The sequence below is a fragment of the Populus euphratica genome, unplaced genomic scaffold (genome assembly GCF_000495115.2).
Source record: "Populus euphratica unplaced genomic scaffold, PopEup_1.0 scaffold67.1, whole genome shotgun sequence".
Classification (NCBI taxonomy): Eukaryota; Viridiplantae; Streptophyta; class Magnoliopsida; order Malpighiales; family Salicaceae; genus Populus; species Populus euphratica.
Genome location: NW_011499914.1, coordinates 36,897 through 61,807, shown reverse-complemented (window position 1 = coordinate 61,807; position 24,911 = coordinate 36,897). Strand labels below are relative to the sequence as shown.

The 24,911-nt window shown below is 31.8% G+C and overlaps 4 protein-coding genes and 1 pseudogene across 4 annotated transcripts; 3 read left to right on the top strand and 2 right to left on the bottom strand.

Moving 5' to 3' along the window:
• Positions 1–5,434: 5,434 nt before the first annotated feature.
• On the top strand, positions 5,435–9,285 carry LOC105134322 (glycosyltransferase (DUF604)). The gene is given in 5 exon segments (XM_011038673.1): positions 5,435–6,480; positions 7,166–7,440; positions 7,442–7,697; positions 7,876–8,067; positions 8,505–9,285. Coding segments are annotated over 4 exon segments (1,518 nt in total). The 5' UTR covers positions 5,435–5,604; the 3' UTR covers positions 7,987–8,067; positions 8,505–9,285.
• Positions 9,286–11,413: 2,128 nt separating this feature from the next.
• On the top strand, positions 11,414–14,168 carry LOC105134321 (ERV-F (C)1 provirus ancestral Env polyprotein, putative (DUF604)). The gene is made up of 3 exons (XM_011038672.1): positions 11,414–12,677; positions 12,777–13,307; positions 13,455–14,168. The coding sequence occupies exons 1-3, from the start codon at positions 11,901–11,903 to the stop codon at positions 13,560–13,562; spliced, it is 1,416 nt and encodes a 471-aa protein (XP_011036974.1). The 5' UTR covers positions 11,414–11,900; the 3' UTR covers positions 13,563–14,168.
• A 5,052-nt stretch (positions 14,169–19,220) lies between these two features.
• On the bottom strand, positions 19,221–19,874 carry LOC105134320 (agamous-like MADS-box protein AGL62). The gene has a single exon (XM_011038671.1). It carries the CDS (start codon positions 19,834–19,836, stop codon positions 19,228–19,230), a length of 609 nt encoding a protein of 202 aa, XP_011036973.1. The 5' UTR covers positions 19,837–19,874; the 3' UTR covers positions 19,221–19,227.
• Positions 19,875–20,903: 1,029 nt separating this feature from the next.
• Positions 20,904–21,916, top strand: LOC105134318 (cysteine-rich repeat secretory protein 38-like; annotated as a pseudogene).
• A 1,501-nt stretch (positions 21,917–23,417) lies between these two features.
• On the bottom strand, positions 23,418–24,155 carry LOC105134435 (cysteine-rich repeat secretory protein 38-like). Its single transcript, XM_011038842.1, has one exon. It carries the CDS (start codon positions 24,153–24,155, stop codon positions 23,418–23,420), a length of 738 nt encoding a protein of 245 aa, XP_011037144.1.
• Between the last annotated feature and the right edge of the window lie 756 nt (positions 24,156–24,911).

The window sequence follows — 24,911 nt, the reverse complement described above, 5'->3', positions numbered from 1 at the left end:
AAATTAACTATTCTTGTAGAAAAAACTCTCATTTTACAAAACCCACAAAGATAATAACTTTTTTTTTTATGTAAATAAAGGTAACATTTGTATAATAAATATTTTATTCTCTTATTTTTACTAGTTAAAGTCTTCAAAATATAATCGTTTAAAAAAATTGAAGGTAAATGATAATACACTTTTTTTTTAAAAAAAAATTCTCTTAGCCAATTAAGTATGGCCTTAACAGCTGGGATTTCACAAATAATTAGGCCAACCTAAATGGTTGGAATTCCAGCCCAAATAGTTGGAATTTCATCCTGATATAGACATATTAATCCCGTCTGTTTAATTTTATACCAACAAACTTTTATATGTATTTTTAGATTTCTAAAAATAACGCGTATAAATTTTTAATGCATATAAAACTTTCTTTATGCAAAATAATTTTCCTTTTCAATGCTTATCATCAACATTTTCATCAGTAGTATATGCCAATTATGACATGACATAATAACCTAGATAACAGCTACAAACATTATCTTATCTTATGGATCACAGCCTAGATAACATAAGATGATAAGGTGATGATGTGTATAATGATGCTCTTTATGCTGATACAGCTACCATTCTTCATCTCTCCTAAATGTGATGTCGTGCCATTTTTCTCGATGGTTGCTGCTGTTAATGTCGTGTAGAATATGTTGCTTCTGCTTAAAAGCACTTCGCAATTGGAATTTTATACGAAAACGCCACCTGAATCATTATAAACAGTTCGTTCTTGTGTTCTTTAATTTAGCATGTTCTTCTTTTGAATGTATTAATGGTTCAGATCATTTCTCTCCTAACCAAAAAAAATGGAAGATGCTCTACGTCTTAATCACCGCAAGAATTAAAGTTCTGGTTGAAATTTTCCTCCAAAAAAAGCTGAGGAAAATTAGACTAGTACTGAAATGAGATTTTGCAGTTACTCAAGGAAAATCAATTGCATATGCATGGTGTTTTTTTTTTTTTTTGGTGAGCAATGACCATCTTAATAGCTTCGTTTACATTCTATATATATATATAGATATATATATAGAATGTACACACACTTGCAAAACTGTACAGAAAAGAAGTGAATAAATTAGAAAATCTCCAAAGAAAAGAGAAGGAAAGGAAAAACATTTTCTGATATAACTTAATTTCTTTATGAGGATTACATGAAGAACAATTTCAGGGATCCTTCTTTATGAGGATTACATGGAGAACAATTTCAGGGATCCTCTATTTTTATTTTTATTTTCAGATCACCCGTTTATCCTGTCTGTGTCTCCCTCCTCTTTCCAGGAATAAAGCTGCTGTGGTCTCTGAATTTGGATATGCTGCAAATAACAGAATTGACCAACTTAAACCTAGTTGTAACCATTCTCATACGCATCGAAAACCATCCAAGTGACAATTTTGTGCTCCCTTTCAATAAATCTCAAGATACAAAAATCCTTGACCCAACACCAGAAAACGAAAGAAGAAGAGGAAGAAGAAGAAGAAGAAAGGGACAGAAAAAGTGAAGGAAATAACAAAAATCAAAGAAACAAAAAGGGCATGTTAAGTGATCCAGGGCACTTCTTTTCAAGATTAGAATTACGATCCCTTCTTTCTCTCCGACTCACAATAGTTGAAAGCATCACCTCAGTCGAAGCCCCAATGAGACATCTCTGTGTAAGATTTTGGCATGTGTTGCATAACAAGTTTCTAACATGCCTGAGGGCTAAGAAATTAGCTCCATGCACCCATCTGTCACATTTTTGACATAGAAATGCATGGTCTGCTTGACAATACAATGTTGCCCTCGAGCCACATAGCTCACAACAAACCAATCTTGAGGTTGCGTTAGGTGAAACAGCCTCCTTGTTACAAGAACTGCCATGGTTACTTCTCTCCTGATTACCTCTACACATTTCTGGGAGCTCTCTCAGTATGGAATGGAGAGAAAGAAGGATTGAAAGGGGGGCCTTTATATAGCAACGTTCACATTCATTTCCATGGAAATGAAGTGGTAGCTTACGATTTTAGCACATGACATGACTGCCTCTACATGACAAAAGGGTCACTATTTTCCTTTGCTTATTGTCCTATCCTTCCCATCAGAATTTTTGGTCACGTCCACGCCTAGAACTTGAACTTGTGGCTGAGATAAGTACTTTAAGGAAAGAATCTCAGGGGGGGTCAATTATATGTACTAAACGTCCTATTTTGGCAATTGAGAGCTAGAGATAATTGTGAATCCTCTGGAAATTAGGGGAACATAGAAGCTTAATATAACTTTTGTTTTTATATTTTAAAAGTTTTTATAGAAAAAAATTGGTTTTGTTTGAAAAAAAATTATTTTTTTATTTTAAATTAATTTTATTTTATGTGTTCATATCGTTTTGAAAAGTTAATATTAAAAATAATTTTTAAAAAATAAAACAAATATTATTTTAATATATTTTTTTAAAAATTCATTTTAAAAGATAATCATTATGATATTCTCAAGTATCATCCAATCCAAGAAAGTCTAAAAATATACAAATATTTTTTTATTTAAAAATATATTAAAATAGTTTTTTATAACATTTTTAAATTTTTACATTAATATATTAAAAACTATTAAAAAAATATTACTTTAATATTTTTCATAAACACATTATACACAGTTCCAAATATAAAAATAAAATGTGTAATTTAATTTATGAGATGATTGAAGGCAATTTATGAACCATGATTTTTATTTGTTGTTGAGACTTGAGTGGTTACCAAGTCAATTTTTCTGTTGATAAAGAAGAAAAGTGTTGTATGGCTAAGAATTAAAGCTTTATTAGAGGTGGGAACCAACCATCTTCCTTGCAATCGAGAACAAATGCATAGTCGTAAATTGATTTGACTAGTTTTTCTCCTAATTATCAAACACGGTTACAAAATTCAAGTGGCGGGGTTACTGAATTAACCCCTTTTTTTCATATTTTAAAATAAAAAAGTTATTTATAACAAAAATTAAAAAAAACCTCTTTTAATTTACTTGATTGGGTAGGTAGAATTTAAACAAGTCAATCTAAATTTAATCATGGTAGAATTTAAACAAGTCAATCTAAATTTGATCGTATTAATTTTTAAATTAATTCAAAATAAGACGTAATCTAGTTTAAGTTTGGAATTAATAAATTTTTAGATAGACCTATAGGTTTAATAAAAAAAATTGGCAAAAAAATTTAATTTTTTAAATATTTTTAAATTATTTTGATATGCTAACCTCAAAAATAATATTTAAAAAAATAAAAAATAATATTTTTATATATTTATAAATAAAAAAATATTTTAAAAAATAATTACAATCAATAGAAAAATCTTCTCATAATTTGGTCGTTACTTTTCATTTATTATAATGTAAATATTCAGCTCTTTATTTTGCAGTTATTTTGGTCATTTTATCATTATTGTTATAGTAATTTTAAAAAACTAATTAATTTGTGTATGTAAATTGTTATCAACCCTCGTTAATTTTGTTGATTATTCATAATTAGTAGTTTTATACTAATTAATTTACATAAATATCAATCTCAGTATAGTATACTATCATTTAATTATTTAAATTTCCAATACTTAAGTTTCAAATATTTAACGCATTGCTACGTGAAATCACAACATTTATCATTCCATTACCATGGCTAAAACAAGATTGCAATCAATTCATATTATAATGTTTTTTAATTATAAATATTTGAAAGTGTAATAATAATTGTTTTTTAATATTTTTAAAATTATTTTATATTTGAAAATATATTAAAATATTTTTAATATTAATATATTAAAATGATCTAAAAATATATAAAAAACTTTAAATTAAAAAATTAATTTTTTTAAAAAAAACACAACTTCAACCATGTTCTCTGCAGACGAAACAAAGGCAAAATCAGAGAGTAATGGACAACATTAGGACATAAAAAGTAAAGGGACTAAAGTGAGAAAAAATAGAAAGTACAGATACTGAAAACACAATTAAACCTTTGTCTTTTCACATGGTACCAATTATTTTCAGACCCTCAATTCATTGCAGGAGTACGTGGAGAGCTGAGACTAGTATGGATGTCCTCAATCCATACTCGAAAGCTTCAAGTTCTATATATATATAAGAGAGACAATAAACATGAATAAAAATATAAAAAAAATTATTTTTTATTTTTTATTTTTCAAGAGCATAAATTTAATTAAAAAAATTATTTAAATAATTTATTTTTCTTTTTAATTAAATATATTTTTTATATCTATTTATTTTATCCATAGACATTAAAAAAAAAAAACAATGACATTGACTTATGGACGTATAATTTTCTAATTTGTTGGCAATATAAATGTCAAGTCCTACTCAAAGTTGGCGATTTTTTAAAGTTTTCGCATCGAACTTTCCTTGGTCTTCCATTGATGAGTCTCCTCCTACTTTAGATAATGTTCTTGTTGTGCACTTGTGTTTTCTTTGTCCATTAATTTTAAATAAACCTTATCCATCACATAAACAAATCTTTTATTTTATTTTCTTAACTACTTCTTATATGAAGAAACAACAAATTAATATTTTTAAAATATTTTTTTTGATAATTTTGATGTGGTAATATCAAGAATTAAAAAAAATCTATAAAAAACATCATTAATTAAAAAATATCTTTGATTACATTACCAAACATATATTTAATTATTATTTAACAAAATTTATAACCATCTTAAAATAAATTTCTGTTTGCAAAGTGTTTGAAGATAATTATATTGATAAATTTACAATTATTTATGTCTTATGTAGAACCTTTTTTTTATTTAAATAAATAAAAAGAGAGGTTAATCTTTTAATGGACTATAAAGAAAAGATTTCACTATTTCTCCCTCGCCTTGTGATGTAGGTAAGCATATTTGATTTAAAATTGATCAATGACATTAATTGAATTTTCAAACGAGTAAAAAAATTCAATTGATAATAAAAATTCAAATTCATTTCTAGTAAAAAAATATTTTATTAAAAAAGTATCTAATAAATAAACAAACATTTATATTTATAATACTCGAGTACTTGATTTATTTAGATAAAATCTAAATTGAATAATTTGATTTTTTTTTAAAATCAAATCCTATAGTTCTATTTGGATTTGAAGTGGTGAATCAGTGGGATCCGGGTATATGATTTTTTTACTTATTTATTATCTCATGAAAAATTGATTTAGATTTTTGATAGTTGGATTAAATTAAAAGTTTCTAAAAACCATTTTCAAAGGCCTAGATACGGGCTTTTGTAATAAAATCCAATATGAAGAAAGCCCAATACAAAGCCCTTTGACTCGGGTAAGAAAGACCAGCTAGCAAACAGAAGCAAACAGATCTTTCAGATACGCGCGTCACCTGTTCTGTACTTCTGTTTTCACTTCCTTAAACTAATCAAAGAAATTAAAATAACGTGCTTCAAGTCTTCATGGTACCTTCGTTACGAAATCCCAATTAAAATCACGAAATTTCAAGTACATGAAAGCCCCTTTCAGTCCTTTTAGCAAGTAAAAAAGAAAAAGAAAAAGAAAATACTTAACAAAGCCTAAAAGAAACCGACAAAATAGAAAAACAAAAATAATGTACGAAAATAGAAAAAGAAAACACTCCACCACCACCTCAACCACCGTAACCACCGCCTCTCATCCTCTCTCTAGAAACATGCAACTACCGACAACCACCGCCACCACCTCTAAGAAAACTCTAATACTAACCCCATCACGTCTGAAAGATCTCTTACTAATCTTATCCTTCCTCATAATAATCTACCTCCTCTTCTCCTCACCGCGACCTCAACTTTCCTTAACTCCAAGCACCACCCCATCTACTACTTATCTCACCACTCGCCGCCATATTGTCTTCTCCATAGCATCTTCTTCTACTTCTTTCATTCACCGCCAACCCTACATTCGCCTATGGTACAACCCCACCACCACGCGTGCTTTCGCTTTCCTTGATCGGGAAGTTGTCGGCCCCACTGGAAATATCAATCGCTCCGTAATAGATCCCACGCTCCCTCCTGTAATAATCTCCAAAGACACATCTTCCTTCCCTTATACCTTCAAAGGCGGCCTTAAATCCGCCATTAGAGTGGCGCGTGTAGTAAAGGAAGTTGTGGAGCTTAATGAACCGGATGTTGATTGGTTCGTGTTTGGTGATGATGATACTGTGTTTTTTGTGGAGAACTTGGTTACCGTTTTGTCGAAATATGATCATAATGGATGGTTTTACGTGGGGAGTAATTCAGAGAGTTATGGTCAGAATGTGAAGAATTCATTTGAAATGGGGTTTGGTGGAGGTGGGTTTGCAATAAGTTATTCGTTAGCTAAGGTTTTAGCTAGGGTTTTAGACTCATGTTTGGTGCGTTATGCTCATTTGTACGGGAGTGATGCAAGGATTTTCTCCTGTTTGGCAGAGCTAGGTGTTGGTTTGAGTCATGAGCCTGGGTTTCACCAGGTTAGTTTTGATTATTTACTTTGTTGGTGATACACCATTTTTTATTTATTGAAAATACTGAACTTGTGCATCGACCACATGCATGTGATGATCTTGTTTTTTAAGTTAATTTCTTGTTGGAATCTTGGGGATGTAATTAGATTATATGTGTGAAATTGTGAGAGTGAAGAATTTTAGATGTTAATGAGTGGATGATGATAAATGCCTTGTATGAGGGTTATATGACCTCTTATATTTGTCAGAACAAATTTTATTTTTGTGTAACAAGGCATGTTGTGGAGTATAGAGACTGCGATTATGGTAGTTGAGCTGCACTGAGTCGACTTTTAGATTTTTTAATCTTCTCTAATGAAATTGGTTATGTAATGTTGCATTGTTTCTCTTTATTTATTTGATGTTAGGATTCCTTTCTTTGCGATGAACTGGTTGTTAGCATGTATGGGGCGCTTTGGATTAGTGAAATTATGAAGTTTTATTGATAGGCTTGATTACCTTAATTTTCTCCGGTTGTGACTGGAGGCTTTACAAAATGTCTTTTCCAAAGGAAATTGAACATTCTTGTCTTTGTTCATTGGATATCCAAGTGACTGTGTTTGTTCTTGTGAATTAGAGGTTTCTTTTGAATTTGGGTGATGGAATTGAAACTTTGAGATGCAGTTTTCTGATTTAATTTGATTTTTTCTAGGTTGATATGCGAGGGGATTTGTTTGGAATGTTGTCTGCACATCCGTTGTCTCCTTTGGTGTCTCTTCATCATTTGGATGCTGTGAACCCTATCTTTCCAAATATGAGCAAGACTCAAGCTTTAGAACATCTTTTTAATGGTGTGAATGTCGACCCTGCTAGGATTTTGCAGCAAACAGTTTGCTATGAACCTGTATATTCATTGACTGTTTCAGTTGCATGGGGATATTCTGTTCAGGTGTTTGAAGGCAATGAGTTTCTTCCAGATCTTCTTACACCACCGAACATTTATGCCATGGAGGAGAGGAGGAAATGCTGAATTCAATCGTTTTATGTTTAATATAAGAGAATATCCCAAAGATCCCTGTAAAAGACCTCTTGTCTTTTTCATGGAAAGTGTTACCTCTGGTAAAAATGGCATTTGGAGCAATTACATCAGACATGATGTTGCTGATTGTAACAGAGGTTATGCCATGAAGAATCTGGAACTTGTTAAAGTACTGTCCCAGAAACTAGAACCAGATATTGAACAGGTACTACTAAAGGCTCATGGGGTATCCCTGGTTTGAAGACAAAAGTTAGCCAATATGTCATGTTTTGTTTTATTATTTAGTCATACAAGCTAATGTTGAATATGTCATGTTTCGTTTTGCATCATAGTCATGCAAAAGCTGTTATTTTCTTATGACTTCTCTTTATGCATTCTTCCAGATGAAGGCTCCTCGTCGACAATGCTGTGACCTTTCTCCCTTATTTAATGGGTCAATGGTCATTAGCATTAGGAAATGTGGTGCTGATGAACTAATTGCCATGCATTCCTAACATATTAGAGAATGCCAGCTGTCTAGAAGTGCAATTAGATGCAAAGCAATTGGAGTTTGATTCAGTTTTTGCTCTCATCTGGTAATTTGTTTTCACCAAAGCATGTTATTGAATACTATTCTACACGTTGTTGATCACTTTCCTTCTTGTTGAGACATTGTTCTGATTGTCCATCTTGGCTGTTTTATGTTCGCCAATTCCTTGAACTGGATTTTGGGTGATTATTATATTCTGCGCATCAAATTACTAGTTTTTGTCCAACCCCTTTACTATTCCATCTAGCCTTCGGAATAGCTGCAGGAGTATGCCTTTATATCAATTGAAGGCTTAACTGCAAGATCATATTACAGAGGAACTTGATGTAATCTGGGATTTTATTTTAGTTACTCATCATTGTCAATATTGTAGGAGTGCATTAAGATGAGTGACATAATTTTCAAAGGTTCTCCATGCAATAAATATCGAGCTAGATTCTCTCTGAGATATACAATAACCCTCCTGCTTTCCCTTCTTCTCAGGTTGTAACTTACATGCGTTAAATACAATGCTTCCTGCTGGCATAGTATGACTACGCAATGGTTGGAATACTTGATTCAGTTTGAAACCACTACCACATTTTCTGCCAGCTAAAGTTTCCAGCCTTGGATTTGATGCCAGGATGTGCAAGCAACGACCAAGAGAAGAGACGTGACCACAGAGGAGAGTCAAAGTCTTGCTATGAATTTACACAGCACCATTGTATTCTTTCTGTGAAAATGTAACTTTCGGAAATTTGGTGAGTTTGTAAAGCTTATGAAATCAAATTTTGTCATTCTTTGTTTCCACCTTTGATGTCTGTTGAAGCCCATGTTATGGCCTCTTGAGCACGAGGGGTAAGTGATGGTTTTCAGATCTTGTTTTTGTCAAATGGTTTCAGCCATCGAGTTTTCCCGCTTGGGATGGCAGGCAACTATTTGTGAGCTTCAAAAAGATAAAGGTCCTCCTTCATGTATGGCCATTTTATCGATTGCTTTTGAGACTGTAGATGGGACCTGGAAAAATGTGAACTTGCCTGGTGGGTTAGCGGTTCTCGAAAAGATCTGTAGATGGCTGCACCTTTTCAAGATTCTTGAACGACATTTTCATGACTATTTTAAGGTTCTGATTGTGCTGTGATGTGAACCTTGAACACTTCCTCTCCTAGATCCAAAATGCATGTCCAGAACAAGCTGCAAGGTTTATTAAGTATTGGATTGCACATGTCATGACACGACAAACAATAACTAATTAGAGAGCAAGCGTTGTTAACGTTATCATTGATGAGCAGACTGTTTGAATAGATTTCATTTTCTTAAATGTTAGGTTACCTGAACCCCCTTTATGATGCATATCTGTTATGAAATAATATGAGCCCATGTAGTGGTTGCTTTTGCAGGATAAGAAAATCATGGGGTGGTTTATTTTTAGAAGAATAGATATTGTTTTAGTTTATTTATTTTTATTTTTTTATTCTTTATTATGATTTTTTTTTTAATTTTATTTGAAGGGGATTTTTTTTCTATTTTTTTTTCTATTCGGTGTTGTGTTATGATTCTTTAGTTTTTTTTTTTTTTAATTATATAAAGAGTTGTGATAGTTTTTTGACAAGGAAAAATATAAAAACATAAAATTAAATATTTTAAGAGTCTTTTTATATTTAGAGTGTTATTGATCTTTAATGATTTTCACTTGTAACAAATCTCTTATCCTTTGCTCTGCCTACATTAATTAATATCAGAGTACAATGATCACTGAGGGTTTAGTTTGCTTTGTTGTTCTGTGCTGCAGAACAACTATGACTAAAAGAGGATGAGAAAGTTTTCCTTTCAGAAAAAAAACATCTAGGAAGTAGCATGTTGTTTCTATTTATATCAAATATTGTTTCTATTTATATCATATGTTGAATTTAAAATTTTAATGGTGAGATTCATGATTAGATGATTTATGTAAAGATGTTGTGTTAAGGATTTATAATGAAATTGCTTGTATAAAAATATTGTGTTAGAAATTTATAATGAAATAATCAGCACAAAGATGTTAGTGTTAGGGATCATGATGAGTGGTTCATGTATAAAAAAATTCTTAATGAAGGATAATTTTTAGCTAAAAACTAAACTTAAGGGGAAGGTTCTTTCAACCTGGGGAAACTAATATAATAAATTTTTTAGTAAAATATATATTTTTCTTAGTTAATTTTATTTATTTTTATTTTATGTATGGATGTTTTTCTAGTTTTTATTTTTTTAATATATTTGAATGTGTTATTTTTTCACTAAATTAATTTTTTCATTTTTTTTCTAAGAAAATCATGGGGTGGTTTATTTTTAGGAGAATAGATATTGTTTTAGTTTATTTTTTTTTATTTTTTTATTCTTTATAATTGGTGTTTTTTTTTGTTTAATTTTATTTGAAGGGGATTTTTTTTCTAATTTATTTTTTTATCTATTCGGTGTTGTTATGATACTTTAATTTTTTGTTTTTTAATTATGTAAAGAGTTGTGATAGTTTTTTAACAAAGAAAAATATAAATGCATAAAATTAAATATTTTTAGAGTCTTCTTACATTTATAGTGTTATTAGTGCCTGATGGTTTTGACTTACAACAAATCTTTTATTATTTGCTTTACTTACATTAATTAATATCAAAGTATATTAATTAATATCAGAATATAACGATCAATAAGGGTGTATATTAATTAATATCAGAGTATAACGATCATTAAGGGTTTATTTTGCTTTGCTGTTGTGTGCCGCAAAATAACTATACCTAGAAGAGGTTGCAAAATAGAATGTGTTTATATAAAAGAGGATGAGGAAGTTTCTCTTTAAGAGGAAGTTTCTCTTTAAGAAAAAAACCATCCAGGAACTAGCATGTTGTATATGTTTATATCAGTTGTTGTCATTTAAAATTCTAGTAGTGGGATTTATAATTGGATAATCTACTTAAAAATATTAAAGATTTAGAATGAAGTTCTCATATAAAATTATTGTGTTAATAATATATAATGAAATAACTAAAATAAAAGTGTCAGGCATTGCAATGAGTAACTTACTAAAAAGAATAATTTTTAATGAAAAATAATTTTTAGCTAAAAACTAAACTTGAAGAGAAGTTTCTTTCAATCCAAGAAACTAATATCATTTTTTTAATAAAATAAATATTTTTCTTAGTTAATTTTTTTTTATGTGATGATGCTTTTATATTTTTTTCTATTTAAATGTGTTATTTTTTCACTAAATTATTTTTTCATTTGGTATTAATTAGAGTATATATATATATATATATATATATATATATATATAAAGTTTTAATAACCTTTCAATAAAGAGAAAGACATAAAAAAGTAAAATTAAATATTTTAAGAATATTTGATGCATTTAAGGGTTTTAATTTGTTACAAATTCCTTGTCATTCACTCTGCCTGTATCATAAACACATGGACACATGGAGTTACTTGATTTTGACTCATCTTTTCAATATTTATGGTTTTAATACCTTGTCTGCCCCATTTTAAACCCTAAACATCTGGCCAATAGTTACCCTTAGAAGTCACAGTTGTCACTTTAAGATGAAGTTGCTTCCAATATACGGAGTCAAATTTCAATGCTATAACGTGTTTGGCTTGAATCCATGGAGCCCGCCATTAGAAAAACAAGAATACTTCATTTGCTTCCTCACACCTAACCCTTTCTTTATTTCGCATTTATACAACTTATGGGGAAATAACGAACTTGAAATGTCAGAAGTAGACAACTTGCTTTCTACCTTTGCTTCAATCACGGAATTGTAGGTATTTATACAGTTCAAATACTTGATTGTCTTCTCTCATAACAGGCTTTCAAGAAGCTGAATCAAGAATCCCTTCTAATTCATTCCCCCTTCACCCCTTCTTGAGATGAAACTTCGGCAGCTATTGCCGGAGAAGTCCCATTTGCCTTCTCGATTTATCCACTTAGTTATGGTCTCATTTTCTGCTTGCATCATCTGTCTTCTCCTGTCACTCTTCCTGGTAGGCACTTCCAGGCTTGTACATATAAATTCATCTTCAGGAAACGTGCGTGCTCCAACAACTCTTAATCATATTGTGTTTGGGATTGCTTCAAGCAAAATCTCGTGGCCGAATAGAAAGGAATATGTTAAGCTGTGGTGGAAGCCAGACTATATGCGAGGATGTGTGTTCCTGGAGAGCATGGTTGAGGAAGCAAATTCCTACAATGACAGTGGTTCGCTCCCACCTGCATGCATCTCTGAGGACACCTCTCGGTTTCGTTATACTTTTCGAAATGGTCGCCGGTCAGCAATTCGTGTGGCGCGTGTAATTCTTGAGACCGTGGCACTTAATCATTCTGATGTCCGGTGGTTTGTTTTTGGGGATGATGACACGGTTTTCATTCCTGAGAATTTGGTGAAGACTCTTTCCAAGTATGACCATGAGCTTTGGTACTACATAGGATCTAATTCTGAGATTTATAAGCAGAATAGAGAATTTGGCTTTGAGATGGCCTTCGGTGGTGGAGGATTCGCCATAAGCTATCCACTTGCAAAAGTTTTGGCAAAGGTTTTCGATGCTTGTATAGAACGATATCCACATCTATATGGAAGTGATTCCAGGATCTATTATTGCTTAGCAGAGCTTGGCGTGGGATTGACTCATGAGCCTGGTTTCCATCAGGTATCTTTTGGTTAAGTTACGACTTCACACACACACACACACGCGCACACACAAAATGTCTATTCTGAAATATTCTAATGGTATATGCCAAATTTCCAGGTTGATATTCGGGGAGATCCGTTTGGCTTGTTGACTTCACATCCACTGGCGCCATTGGTATCCCTTCATCATTTGGATTACCTAGACCCCATCTTCCCTAACATGACAACTATGAACTCAATAGAGCATTTTTTTAAAGCGGTAAATTTTGATTCCCAGAGGGTTCTGCAGAAAACAGTTTGCTATGATCGTTGGTTTGGGTGGACTATTTCTGTGTCATGGGGCTATGCCGTTGAGGTATATGGCAATCACGTATTTTTGCCTGACGTTCTCCCCGTGCAACAAACATTCAGGCAGTGGAAAAGGGGAGATGGTTTGGCTGGGGTGTATACTTTTAACACAAGAGAACCTCATCCTGACCTATGCCGAAGACCGACAATCTTCTTTCTGGATCATGTGTCTTCTGGCAGAGACGGAATTACGAGCCTTTATAAAAAAAGTTTCGTAAATTGTTCTAACGACATGGCCTCACCAAGGAAACTAGAAGAGATCAAAGTATATTCGCAGAAGCTCGATCTCAGTGATAAACAGGTATTTTGCTCAACAGCTTCATGACATATCAGAATTCAATTCATATTAGAAGTTTCTGGCAAATAATACTTACTTTGTTTCATTTCTCATTCAGTTGCATTTTTGTGAATCACAAATAATAGCTGTGCTGTTTCATCTTTTGTTCAGCTTCGGGCTCCAAGGCGGCAATGCTGTGATGTCTTGCCTCCTTCTGGCAAAGTGATGGAAATTGCAATTAGAGAATGCAAAGAGGAAGAACGGGTTTATATGCATTAATAATTATAATTCATTTGAGTATGTGTATCAGTTCAGGTAGCTTCTTGACTTCAGGATCCAAAATTGGGAGCATAGATGCTTGTCATATTGGTTGAAAAGATTGCAGACTTGTTAGTATACATTGTTTTCTCCTCCACTTCGCTTTGAGATAGCAGCAGAAACTGAATAGACCAGGTCGATGCACAGTCTGCAAAATTTTCATGGCAGGATCTATGCCTGAGGTGAAGCCTAAGCACAGTTTTGATTTTTCCTAATTGCTTCTGATCAGAGACTTAGTATGATTAGAAAGCAAGGAAAACGCACAAATTCGGCTTTTCAAGATGCAAGCAGAGAAGTATAACATGCTGATGCTTAGAAAGAACTCCACGAGAAAATATCAAGGAAGCTTCAACAATGCCTTATCTCTGTACACATGCTATTTTCAATATTGTATCTTATGCACAAACCTATGATTCAAAAATAGAGAATACAGATTACTCTTTAGTGCCTCGAGGTGTTCTTTTGATTGTAATGCAAGTAAATTTAGCACAGAAATGACCGAAGAAAACGGATTAAAAAAATTTCAGCAAGTGATAATTTACAGTTGATCTGCAGAATTAAGATCCAGATTGATACTTTGTACTTCACAGCTTTTTTTCTTTTACCATCTGTATAGAGCTTTCACTTCCATATTATGTCCTCAGCTGTTTCAGAGAACCTGGATACGTCCTGACAACACTTAATTTCATAAAACCAATTTGCAATTTTTCATGAAAAGGACTAACTCCATACAGGAACACACAGATTGCGAAAAAATTATTTAAAACTTTCTAATCCTTTCGACCCCAAATGGGTTTCTACTCTACAACTCCTCTGCTTTTACTTACAAACTCCACACTTGGCCAACCATATGATGGGCTGTGTTAGCGTGGATTCTTTAACAAGAAATCTCCCTTTACTATATTTCAAGCCTGGATAAAAAAAGTTAGAGAAATTCTGAGAGAATTTTTTATTTAAAGAGTTTGTCTTAAAATCTTTTTTATATCTTTTAGATTTCTTTTTAATGTGAGACTCTTTATTTATAGACACATGTGAGGGCTCTTAAGCTATTTTTTTAATCTCACGTGATATTATTTTATTAATTAATATTTATTTTATAAATATAAAGGCTCATTCATTTTTCATATTATTAATACTAATTTTATTTCATCTTTTTTATATAAAAATAAAATGAAAAGACACAATAAAATTTAATTGATAGAAATTTTTTGTTTCTAACTCTCAAGATAAATTTACTTACACTTAGAAACATGTAGACATGTCTTGAAAACTTGGTTTTCAATCTCATATGATATTATTTTATTAATTGATATTTATTTTATAAGATCTTGTATTTATAATAAGAACTTTTAAATATGTATTCCTATATATCAACCTTCTATTGAAAAAAATAAAAATAAAAATATAAAGGTCTATTCATTTTCCATATTATTTATTCCAATTTTATTTCATCTTTTTTTATGTAAAAATAAAATGAAAATGACACATGTTAAAACTTGATTGATAATTTTTTTTTTGTTTTTACATACGACTCTTCGAGATAAATTTACTTATATTTAGAAAAAAATAGATATGTCTTGAAAATTTGGTTGAGAGGATTTTATACTTTGAATATATTTTTTAATTGATCTGTTTTGTTTACAGGAAAGTAATTTTTTTTTAAAAAAAATGAATTCTTGGTTTTGTTTACAGGAAAGTAATTTTTTTTTTAAAAATGAATTCTTGAAAAATAAATTCTGAGAAAGTGAATTATTTTCGGATGTTTGACAGTGTAATGAAAAATAAGTTGGAAAACACTTTCCAGTATTTGGTTATGTCATGAAAAATAAGCTGTAAAATAACTTATTAATGTTTTATTTTTCTCAAGTTTATTAAAATAATGAGGACCAAATCTTACAAATTAAAAGGTTGAATGAGAATGAAACTGAAAAAAATATAATTCATAAATTATCTCAAATAAAATAAATAATAATCAAAATAATAAAGATCAAATCTAAAAAATAAAAAAATTAAAAGATGAAGAAATTAAAATAATAATAGTTAACATTTTATAAATTATTTTATATAAAATAAATAATAATCAAAAGAATGAGGATCAAATTTGACAGATAAAAAATTTCAATAAAAAAATAATAAGGAAAAAATAAATAATAATTATAAAAATAAGGACAAAAGTTAATATAAAAATTAAATTTTAAGAAATAAAATTGAAAAATAAATATTCAAAACAAAATATATATAATAATCAAAAGTTTGAGGATTAAATTTGATATAATCAGCAAATAATATGATATTTTTTAATTTTTCACAACTTTTAGAAAGTGTTTTCCACTCAAATTTTTTAGGAAAATACTTTTTTAGAAATCAATCTATATTTTTCTTTGACTAGAAAGTATTTTTCGTTGACTAACCTTTCTAATGACAAATAAACATAAAAAAATTTAAAAAATAATTTTTCATAAACCAATTTCAAGAAACAAACATGACCTAAAACTAAAGCATGATTTCATCATATTACATTTTCATAACAAATATATTTTATTATAAAAATAAAATATAATTATCAAAATTAAAATTTTAAGAACCAATCTTGATTGAAATTTATTAAATCAAATTGATAAATATAATTTAGCAAATCAAACCAATTGATAAAATCAAAATTGAAAATTAGCTTTTCTTTTAACTCGGAGATGCTCCGCTAGTCTACTATACATCTATTACAGCATCTCCAAAAGAAAAACTACAAGAAAATGATAATTTTTTTGGTTTTTATTCTTTATTTTTATAGCTCCAAAAGGAGAGCTATAATAGAGAGTCAAAATAACATTTCTAAATTGAAGAACTATTCCAGCATGTTGGTCAAAAGAATTAAAAGTTTGTTTAATATATTACTTAGTTAATATTAATAAAAAGTTATATCACTATTAAATATATTAAAATATAATTGAATTTTTTAAATGATTTTTTTTCCCATTTGAATACTCGTTTACACTATTTAAAAAACCATATTACCAATTTAATTTTTCTCAATAGCTTCTTCCCTTGAAGATGCTCTTATGGGTCAGATACTCAATGTGGTTTATTGCTTCATATTCTGTCCAGATTTTTACATCAACGAAGTTTTCTAAACTTGTGCAATTTCTGTAGTTACATAGATATCCAGTTCTGTCTTTATCAGAAAGTAGTGTCCTTGTGAAGTAAAAATTGTTCGTTAGAATACTGTAACTCACAATTTTTCTTAACTACCAATATTAAAAAACTAAAGTTCAATCCAATGGTATTATCAAAGTTATACTTATTTTTGTTTGACAAGCTGTTTGGCATGAACGGGTCTCTTGATGGGCTTGTACCCCTCCATCTAGTTCAAAGATGTATATATCAGGCTTTTCACGTGATCAAGTATAATAGATGATTGAATCAGAACCTGCTATATCAATAATTCTAGACACGACAGCAGAAAATCATTTAGGTGTAAGTTTCTAAATCTTTTACATGCGTTGAAGTGATAACAAAGTGCTAGGTATAGGCATTGTGCCAAAAACTAATGAAGATTGATAACAAAGTGCTAGGTATAGGCATTGTAATAAAAACTAATCAAGACATGACAGAAGATTAACATACCTGTTAGCTTGATAGTGTTAGTATTTCAATTGTATTGCCTTGAATAGGAAATTGAAGATATTATGCAGCCTGAATAATTTGTTCTTTTTTTCTTCTCGTTTTTTATCAGATGGTGTTAATAAAGAAGGTTATTCTACCATGGATTCACTTTCAATTGGACTTAAGACACTTAGAAAAGCAACTGGAAATTTATGTGATGTATATAAGCTTGGACAAGGTGGCTTCGATCGGTTCAGTTTACAAGGTATCCCTTCTTCAGTACATTTGATGCGCGTGCAAAACATTTAACTACCTCTTACAATGTCTGTAAAAGGGCTTTCAAGAAGCTCAGGACAGGGCTAGAAAGAGCTCAAAATACAGAAGTAATGTTGGTTGCCAAACTACTGCATCGACACCAGTAGGGTTGTTGGGTTTCTGCTTAGAAGAAGGAGAGAAGCTACTTGTCTATGAGTATCTTCCCAATGGGAGCCTGGACAAAGTCCTATTCGGTGTCGATCTTTTTCCTATCATTTCTTTTTTATTGGTCCTGTCTTGTGAAGCAACTGCATTGCCATTACTCTTGGAGACCTCGACATCAAACTTTAGCAATAATGGCAGAGCAAATTAGTACAAAGCTTCCTTGTAACAGCGATATAACTTCGGATAACTGCTTTCAAATGTGTATGTATGAAGTGAATTGTTCTCTATTTTGTAAAACGTATCGAGCTGCCCCTTGAGTGCTTAAATTTGTGGAACAGCTTTAGAGTTGGTTGATCCTACATTAGGTGGCCAACGGCCAGAAAGTGAAGTTCTGAAGTGCATTCACATAAGATTATTCTGTGTTCAAGAAGCTGTTGCTGACGGACCTACAATGTCACAGATTGTCATGATGGTCAGTGGTTAAACTATAACCTCTCCAGCACCATCACACAGCTTTTTGTGTCCATGGAGAAATCAGGATCAGAAAATTCCGGTTCATCTCAATTGCCAGAGTCATTACAACAATCTATAAATTAGGTCTGGATCACTGAATTAGATCCTTGCTAGTGATGGAAAGTGCTAACATGGAGACACTGCTAGCCCGCCAATTGGGTTTGGCATGACTGGCACAGAAGTATGTCTCAGTTAACAGCAGAAAGTAGAGAATTCATGCTCCCATGAGGTATTGTTTTTGTTTCACAGTTGACAGGAAATTTAAGCAAGATGTAGAGATAAATTTTCGTATTCCTATAGCTGAACTGCATTTGCGATAACCAAAGTTCATATTTTTCAAAACTTTTTATGGATTAAGATGCATAAGATGTTATCAGAATCCAAGGACAATTTTTACAGGATTTTTCATTTCCATGATCAGAGCTTGCTCTAACTTTATCCCAATGCAACTGTTTTATGACTAGGAGCTACTTAATTGGAGATACAGTCGTTGTGCTTTGTAATATTAATAAAAAAGGCTTGAAGTTATTCATGGTGAGAGGCATCTGAGGCTCTTCTCCACCTCCATTAATAACCCACCAGGGTGTAGGGCCACCCCTGGCAACCCACTTTAACGTCTATGCCCACGACCTCATTTCAACCTCCACCAATAAGATCACTTAACAACATTTTACTACTGTCACTCCACAATATTTTTATTAAATCTGATTTAAAGTTCAATCCGGTATAAAACCTTTCCCCAAGAGAGTATCGAACTCTCACTAATTAATTAAGCACATATTTCACACGACATAATGCTATGGTCTCAAATAAAAAAATAAAAATAAAAACTAGATTAAATAAAACAAGAGTTCAAGCTGATGATGATGATAATAATAATAATAATAATATAATAATAATAGTAATAATAATAATAAAAACTTTCTCGAAGAGAGTATCAAACTCTCACTAATTATTAATTAAGCACATTTCATTTCATATGACATGTATATCAAGACAGGGGACATTCAAGATGATTCTAGACATACAGAGGACATTCAAGATGATCCAGATTCTAGACATACCTACCATATCTTCTGCTGCTACAAATTCTTTAAAATAGAACATTTTCAAGACTAAAACCATTAACTCCGAGATCAAGATGACTCATATTTTGATTACCAAAATGATCGGTGGCCATGGTCAACTCATTTGCTCTGGCAGCCACATTCTTCTTTAACTCTTCCATGGCCCTCACATACTCCTCAAGCTCCTCCAACCCCATATCATCAATGGGTTCATCCCACCAGAACCTTGCATTAACATCGTTTTCGCGCACCTTATTCCACTGTTCAGCCATTGCCACGTGCTTCTTCTCCTCCTCCAACTCTTTCAATGCCTCCTCGTACTCTTTGTTCCATTGTTGAACTTGAGGGTCATTACTCACGGGCTCTACCTCCCTAGCAGTAGAACTGTCATTGAGATAACGATCAAGTACCATGTCGACATCGGGGTGACCAAACGCAAAGACCTTTTTGCCCGGAGAGAAGGCAAGAATAGCCACTTGTGCCCCGCAGAGAAGGCTTAGCTCGCTTGCTTTCTTGACTAGACCCCCACGACGCTTTGAGAACGTCACCTGTAGATTGCTCTTCTCTTCTATCTGCTTGATCTCTATTTTTTGACGGCCTTGGGTTTGCTTTTTGCGTTTATTTAACATCACCATGTTGATGAAGGAGAGAAAGATATGAAGGGAGATTCTTTATATTTGTGAAGGTTTTATTGTATACAAGTGGTGAAATGAGCTATATATAATTGTAACTTAGACAAAATTACAACCAGTAGCTGTGTACACAGGTTCAGTTGTTTCCTTTATTGCAAGAATAAAAGATTTGGGTAGAATTACAGTCAATCAACACCATTAAAATAGCTAGAGGTTCCGTTATTTCCATAGATACATGAGAATAAAATATTTCCAAGATATGGTAGAAGAACATGGTGAATAATTGACTATGATTTAGGAGAAAATGAAGGAGGTATATATTTGCTGATGCGTAAGATGTTGAATAAGGAATGCCATATTTTCTTCCCCTATTCATTATATTTGGAACGATTTATACTCCTTTAACACACCAAAATTTAAGATCATTTATGTCTTAATAATTAAGACAAACCACCTTCCCTCCCTCATGATATATAAGGATGGTCAAACTATCTATACACACGTGTTTTTATTTGCTCTTGCGAGAGTAATCAAAGGGCCTACGAACAATATAAGGAGACGACTCAAGACGACGCAATCCTGAATCGAAGTGTGCCAAAAGGAGGATTCATTAGACTTTTAGGTACCCATGTTAAATGAATAATAAATGGAGTAAATTAGTATTTAGTTCATAAGTTAATTAGTCTTTTTGGTTTTGTTTGTAGTAGGTAAAATGGAAGATTTTGACGAATAAAGGAGGGTATTCGAATAATAAAAAAACAAATAAATTAATAACAAAAAGAATAGGATAATGGGATAGGTTACACTGTATTCTAGCTAGGCCGAAGTCCAATAACTCAGCTGGCCGCACTCGCTGACAGAGAAGGGCAAATGCTATAGCTATTGCAAGCATGATTAGTCACTAATTGTAAGGATTATAGCTTAGTTGATGCTAGTTGGTTTCTTTTCTTAAATTATCCACTCTATCTTAGAAGCGCATATTCAGTGTTCAACCTTTGTGCTTCGATAGGATAGACACGGGCCCAGTCAAATGCAGTCTAACAATTAGTTGACCAAGCTTTCAGGTACTGATCGGTCCAACATGTATTTATCAAGATGTATCCCATTGTTCTTCCTACTTTTTTCCCTTCTGCTCCATGTATCAAGTTGTGATGACCCCCTCTATCATTTCTGTTCTAGCCAAGAAAACTACACTGCTTATAATAACCCTTGTGGCAGTAACTTGAATGACTTGCTACTTCTCTTGTCTGCCAAAGTCCCTCCTACAGGTTTTGGACTTGGCTCAATTGGCCAAGGCCGGAATCGTGTAAATCGGCGGAGATATGTCTAGCACAAAATGCAAAAGTTGCATCACTGATGCTGGCAAAGAGACCCGCGAACGATGCCCTGATAAAAAAGGAGCAATAATTTGGTATGACAATTGCATGGTCAAGTACTCCAATACAAAGTTCTTTGGGGACATTGATAATCAAAACAAGTTCTACATGTACAATGCGCAATCTGTAGAGAATCCCACATCTTTTAACACGAAAGTTAAGGCTTTACTGAGCAGCTTATCTGGTAAAGCTTACGCAGGCACCAAATTTTATGCCACAGGGGAACTAGACCTTGGTGCCTCCGAAAAACTGCACGGGTTGGCACAATGCACTCGAGATCTTTCTAGCATGGATTGTAAGAAGTGCCATGATGTTGCCGTAGATGGACTTCCAAGCTGCTGTGATGGTAAACGAGGAGGGACGGTTGTGGGTGGGATTTGTAATGTTAGGTACGAACTCTACCCCTTCGTGGAGAACTGGTAAATAATCGTAGCTAGGCAATAAAAGTGGAAGACTCTGTTATGTATGCACTGTATTTTGTTGATTAAGGCCTAATGGGCCAGTGGGATAATGGCCGTTTGTATAAATGATATAGAAACACTGCTATATATGTGAAAAAATAATGGCCTTTATAGCTATGGCCTGCTTCAAATAAAATCCTTGTTTTTGTTTTGGAGTTGTACAAGACATGAGGAAGGAAGTTAATTTGTGATTTTTTTAGTGTATATTTTGGATAAGACATTAGAAGTTGTGAAGAGTTTAATATATATATTTTAGATGGAATAAATCTTGATTTTTATACTATTCAAAGTTATTTATAAGATAAAATTCTTATCTAATCATGAAAGTTGGAAACAAGCTTGTCCAATATCATGAACACAAATTATTATTTTTTAATTTTTCATAGCATCTATTGTTTATTTATCACTCATTTATATTTTAATTTTGGTAAAATAAAATTTGACCAATTGTTTTTTGGTTTAGAAACAAATTAGAGGACAAAAATTTGTCAATAAAAACTAAAATGTCATAAATATAAAATATATATAGAGAAAAAAATACATTGTAATTAAGTATCAAAATGAACTTTTGCAAAAACTTGCTTTGATTTTGTCCAATATGCATCAAATACAATATAAGAACAGTACAATCCAATCCAATCTCACTTATTTTCAAGTCCATTTAGTTTCATTTGGACAGTTACATCATATTAAATCATATCAAATTGTCTAGTCTAGTTTCATTTTCTTTTACTATAAATGGAATACTTATAGATGGATTGAGTTGCAAAAAAGAAAGAAAGAAAGAAGAGAGGCTTTATTATTGGGTTTTTTAACTAAAAGGATTGATTAATAATTTATCTAAAAATACAAGGATTAAATAAATAGTTTGTTGGTTTTGTAATTATTTTTTTTCAACATTTTTCAGAATTATATACATGGAGTCTAATTAGTGTTTGAGTTGAAATCAAATGTGGTGCAGCCAGGTTGTAGATGTGGACGGTTCTAAGCTGTTGGGTGATAATTTGTCTTTACTAGATAGAGATTTGATCTAATTAGATTATGTTAATGGGCTAGTAGATGTTTTTATAAATTAGTTAAACATATTTAAATTTAAATAAATATATGAAATGACTATTATTTATTAACTTTTTAAAACTAATATAATAAGAGATTCAATCGTTCGATTCAACTCAAATTTTTATAGGTAATTATATAGAAAATTTTCTCATTTTAGACGGCAGCTTTAGATTTTAAATTATAAAAAATAAAATTATAAATTCAGAGTTTATATTTTATATTCGGAACTTTCTTTGCTTATTAATTTTTTGTGGTTTTTTTCTTATGATTTCTTGTTTTTATTGTTTAAGGTAGCTTCTGCTTGCATCTCAGGACATCTGTGATGAGACTGGATTGCATTTCTATTGAATCATTTAAATGTGGTCCATTAAATCACAATTTAGTTAATTCGTTTTATTGATTCAAATAAGATGTTTGATATATTTGGTTTAAAATAATTTTTCAATTGTATTATTAAGAAGTTATACTTTATAATTCATGTCAAGTTTACATTCATTTAACATTGCATCAAATTGTTTATCTAGCTCTCACATCGATGATACGTGGGTGCGGAAATGAACTATATTCATCGAATAAACATTTTATTGAACAATCAAAGAAATAAAATAAATCACATTGCATGTGTTCCTATAACAATTATTTTCTTTTAGTGACATTGATCCTTGATATCCTAGAATGGCATACGAGTTTAAACCTTAACAATGGGGTATATCTCATAAATAACCATGCAACTCCCACCAACAACCCTAGCCCCTTCTTTTCCATAAGCAACTCTTGGAAGTTCACCTATAGCACCGTCAAGACACTTCTTACAATCAACACTAGAAAGATCCCTCGTGCACTCAGCCATCCCATAAAGTTTCATCGATCCTTCAAGGAGGTCCATCTCTCCGGCAGCATACAATTTTGATGAGTTATAAGAAGCCTTGTCTGCTAGTTGGCTCAACAGCTCGGTAGTCTTCTCATTAAATAGCACTGGGTTGCTCACATTATTCACATTCCACATGTAGAACTTGTTTTGTTCATCAATCTGGCCAAAGAAGTCCGAGTCAGAATACTTCAAAAGACAGTTATCGTACGCTATGATTGCACGTTTGCTATTTGGGCAGCGCTTGCGGATCTCCCTGGTTGCATTAGCAGCACAGGTTCTGCAATCTGAGGATGAGACATCTCCTCTACAAAGAACGAGCCCATATGGTCGGTCCTGGTTGTTCTGACCTAAAGAACCAAGAGCAAAGCCTTCAACTGGAGCAAGATGATAGAGAGAACCCATGAGGACATTCAAGCTTGTTTTATAAGAGCTATTGGCAGTTGAGTTCGCGTTGCTGGAACACCTACTGAAGAGAGGGTCCGTTCCAAGAACATTTTGGAGAAGTAGAGCAAGAGTTAGCAAATAGAGAGAGGAGGTGAGTCTTGAGGAAGACATTGATAGGCAGACGATTATTGATGGATAGCTTTGATGAGGTTGGGATGATATATATGATACCATACCATGTATTTATAGTGTTAATCTCAAGGTTAAGTGAGGATTAATTAAGGTTAAAGAGGGCTGACCTTGTCTAATCTTGAATTTGCCAACTGCTCAAGACGACAAGAAGTGTTCAACAATATTACGGGGGATCAGTTAATTAAGATTGAAATTATCTTCGGAAGGTAATTAAGAAAATGTCAATCAATCACAACGATTTGTATTTTATTTTATTGTATATAGCACACAAAGTTGAATAGACAGAGATCAGGTGAATAAAATTATCATGCATGGCCTCAATATTCAATTGCTATTATCTTTATCTTTCACATTTTCTTTACAGACTAATTGTTTAGTACTAATGTTTCACTAAACTTCCTGGATAGCTTTGATGAGGTTGGGATGATATATATGATACCAGAGGTGATCCTCTCCTTTCTCACAATATAAAAATTTGATGAACTAAAATCTATTAGAATTGAGCACAGCGTTAAGTTAATAAAGAATCGTCAATATATGGTGGTTAGAGGATAGATAGTCAGGTGATAATGCCTCCTCATTGATCAGCAAGAAAAGTTTTAAAGGAATTTTTTTAAGAGGTGTAATTTAATTGATTAAATTTTAAATTTATTTTTTAAAAATTATTAATTTGAGTTTTATAAATTTTATAATTATTAAAATTTATTTAATTATAAATTTTTAAAATATACATAA